The sequence below is a fragment of the Corapipo altera genome, unplaced genomic scaffold (assembly GCF_003945725.1).
Source record: "Corapipo altera isolate COAL_440 unplaced genomic scaffold, ASM394572v1 61220, whole genome shotgun sequence".
Taxonomy (NCBI): Eukaryota; Metazoa; Chordata; class Aves; order Passeriformes; family Pipridae; genus Corapipo; species Corapipo altera.
This window is the reverse complement of record NW_020885961.1, coordinates 4,240-8,275: the sequence shown is the minus strand read 5'-3', so window position 1 is coordinate 8,275 and position 4,036 is coordinate 4,240. Positions and strand designations below refer to the sequence as shown.

The window sequence follows — 4,036 nt, the reverse complement described above, 5'->3', positions numbered from 1 at the left end:
CTGCAGATGAACGACCTCAAGGAGGAGGATTCCGCCACCTATTTCTGTGCCAAAAGTGGTTTTGCTAGTGGTGGTTTTGGTGCTGGTGGTATCGGTGCCCTTGGCGGAACTCTTACATGTCCCCAAACCCCAACAGTCAAACATTGACCCCAAACCTGGACCCTTGTCCCCAAAACTCAACCGTTGACCCCAAATTTCAACCATTGGTCCCAAATCTCAACCATTGACCCCAAAACTCAACTGTTGACCCCAAATCTCAACCATTGACCCCAGATCTCCACCACTGACCCCAAATTTTGACCCTTGGCCCAAAGCAATGGCCCAAACCCAGCACTGCCCAAGGTTTTTGGGAAAAGGTCAAGACTTGGGGCAGAGGGCAGAGATTTGGGGTCAACGGTTGAGATTTGGGGTCAACGGTTGAGTTTTGGGGTCAACGGTTGAAATTTGGGGTCACTGGTTGACATTTGAGGGACAAAGTTGAGCTCAGGGGTCAAAACATTTGAGATTTGGGGCAAAGAGTTGGAGATTCAGGGTCGATGGTTGAGATTTGGAGGCAAAACCAGTCCAGGGCCGCGACCAACGACCGAGAGCTGGGTGCGAAGGGTGGAGGTTTGGGGGGAGGGTCTGGGGTTTGGGGACAGGTGGGGACCCCGCCAAGGGGGTCGATACCATAAACACCACCATAACCAGGATCAGCATAAGCACTTTTGGCGCAGAAATAGGTGGCGGAATCCTCCTCCTTGAGGTTGTTCATCTGCAGCGTCACCGTGCCCTGCCCGTTGTCCCTGGTGATGGTGAACCGGCCCCGCACCGACGGCGCGTAGTTGGTGTAACCACCACTGCTGTCGATACTTGCGACGTATTCCAGCCCCTTCCCGGGGCTCTGGCGCGTCCAGAACATTCCGTAGCTGCTGAAGGTGAAGCCGGAGGTGCGGCAGAGGAGCTGCAGGGACTCCCCCGGGGCCTTGAGGTCACCCCCGGACTCCATCAGGGGTAGAAAAGGGAATATCGGGATGATCCGGGGGGTCAAGACCCGCCTGGGAGGGCCCAAAACTAAATCTTATTACCCCAAAACATGCAAAAGGTCAAGATCGGGGTCAGTGGTTGAGGTTTGGGGTCAAGGGTTGAGATCTGGGGTCAATGTTTGAGATTTGGGATCAGTGGTTGAGTTTTGGGTCAATGGTTGAGTTTTGGGGTCAACGGTTGAGATTTGGGGTCAATGGTTGAGATTTGGGGTCAATGGTTGAGAGTTGGGGTCAATGGTTGAGATTTGGGTCAGTGGTTGAGTTTTGGGTCAATGGTTGAGATCTGGGGTCAAGGGTTGAGATCTTGGGTCAGTGGTTGAGAGTTGGGGTCAACAGTTGAGTTTTGGGGTCAACGGTTGAGATTTGGGGTCAGTGGTTGAGATTTGGGGTCAAGGGTTGAGATTTGGGATCAATGGTTGAGATTTGGGTCAACGGTTGAGTTTTGGGTCAACGGTTGAGTTTTGGGTCAATGGTTGAGATCTGGGTCAAGGGTTGAGTTTTCGGTCAAGGGTTGAGTTTTCGGTCAACAACTGACCCTTGGGATCTGCGGTTGGGATCTGAGACTCCCCCACCTTTGGGGGGGGGGGGTTTGGCAAAATAAACCCGGATTTTCAGGAGTTCGTTCTATCAAAAAATGGCATTTTTTTGGATCTCTTGTGTCGTTTCCCGCCCTTTTCTGGGAGCTATTCCCTCATTTCCAGCCTTTTCCTGCTGGAATTCCCTCATTTCCCACCATTTTCTGAGGCACTTTCTTTCATTTCCCACCATTTTCTGAGGGAATTCCCTCATTTCCCGCCATTTTCTGAGGCAATTCCTTGATTTTCCCACCATTTTCTGTGGTAATTCCTTAATTTCCCGCCATTTTCTGAGGGAATTCCCACCATTTCCTGAGGTGATTCCCCCGTTTCCCGCCATTTCCTGAGGGAATTCCCACTTTTCCCTCCATTTCCTGAGGGAATTCCCTCATTTTCCACCATTTCCTGAGGGAATTCCCACTTTTCCCTCCATTTCCTGAGGAGATTCCCTCATTTCGCGCCATTTTCTGATGCGATTCCTTAATTTCCCGCCTTTTCCCGCCCTCATTTCCCGCCATTTCCTGAGGGAATTCCCGCCCTTTTCCCGGGGAATTCCCTCATTTCCGACCCTTTCCCGACTCAATTCCCCCCAAATCCCCCTTTTTTTTACCCCAAATCCTGTTTTTCCCCCCGAAAATCCCAATTTCCACCCCCCAAATCCTGTTTTTTTCCCCCGAATTCCGCCCCCTGGTGGCTCCTCCCGGGAGCCAAAATCAATCAATCAATTAATTAATTAATTAATCTTTAATAATTTGGGTCCATTAATTAATTCCCTAATTAATTAGCAATTAACCGTGGATACCACAATTAATAAATTGATCAATTAATTAATCAATTTAAATAATTGATTGGGGATAAATAGCCCAGTGCAATTAATTAATTAATCAGTGTCATTAATTGATTAGGGACAAATAATTGAGGTAATCCAGAGACCTCAATTATTTAGTTAGGGATGATTAATTAATCAGAGTTTGGAATTAAATTTATTTAATTAATTCATTAATTAATTATTCTTGGGTAATTAATTAATTCAGTATAAAAAAGACCTCTGCAGAGCTTCTAATTAATTAATTAATTGACCCCAGAGTCATCATTAATTGCCTCGGGGAGCCATGGAGATTAATTCAGTGCATTAATTAATTAAAGAATTCATTATTTTAATTAAGATTAAATTAATCTGAGGTAAATAATTAATCCACAGTTGCGATTAATTAATTTAATTTATGTGACAGTAATTAATCGGGGGGGGAAGGGGGATGATTAAATTGATCAAGGCAATTAATTAATTAATTTAATAGATTTAATTAACTGTAAGTAATTAATTTGCCCCCTTGAGGTGATTAATCCTCCAGAGGTACCGCAGTTAATTAATTAAATAATTAGTTGGACACCTGCAGTCGATCCCCGGGGACATCTGGGGTAATTAATTAATTAATTACGGGACACCTGCAGTCACGGTTCATTAATTAACTCCAGAGTTGCAAGTCATCCCCTTTGGACACCCCGGTTAATTAATTAATTAATTGATTGATTAATTGGATGCCTGGGGTAGATCATCATTAATTAATTGATTAATTGGATAACTGTGATCAGTCCTGATTAGTTTATTTGCTAATTAATTGGACCCCTGTCATTAATCCCCATTAATTAATCAATTTGTTTCCCCCAGATTAATTAATTAGTTAATTGTCCCTATTGATCAATTAATTAATAGGACCCCTGTGCTAAATCCCAATTAATTAATTGCCCCTCATGATTAACCCCCACCAATTAATGATTAATCCCTATTGATTGATTGGTCCCCTGTGATTAATTCCAACCGATTGATCAATTAATTAATTAACAGGAAACCTGTGATTAATTCCAATTAATTCATTGTCCTCCCGTGATTAATTCGAATTGATCAATCAATTAATTAATTAATAGGATGTCTCTGATTAACCCTAATTAAGTAATTAAATTTCTGATTAATTAATTAATTATTAGCACACCTGTGATTAATCCCAGTTGACCCGTGATTAATTCCAATAGATCAATCAATTAATTAAATGATCGGACGTCTGTGATTAACCCTGATTAATTCATTGAACACCTGATCTTTTAATTGATTAATTACCAGGACACCTGTGATTAACCCTGATTAATTCATTGAATGTCTGAGTATTTAATTAATTAATTAACTGGATACCTGTCATCAACCCTGATTAATTCATTAAATGCCTGATTGATTAATTAATTAGTTAATTATCTGGAGCCCTGTGATTAATCCCTATTGATTAATTGTCCTCCCGTGATTAATTCCAATTGATCGAGGAATTAATTAATTAACCCTGATTAATTCCCTAAACACCTGATTTTTTAATTAATTAATTAATTGACAAGATACCTGTCATTAACCCTGATTAATTCCCTAAATATCTGATTTTTAAAATTAAT

The 4,036-nt window shown here is 42.3% G+C and overlaps 1 gene segment (V, D, J or C); it reads right to left on the bottom strand.

Annotated features, from left to right (window-relative positions):
- Positions 1–490: 490 nt before the first annotated feature.
- LOC113940917 lies at positions 491–2,118 on the bottom strand. The segment is given in 2 exon segments: positions 491–1,037; positions 2,093–2,118. Coding segments are annotated over 2 exon segments (573 nt in total).
- Positions 2,119–4,036: the final 1,918 nt, after the last annotated feature.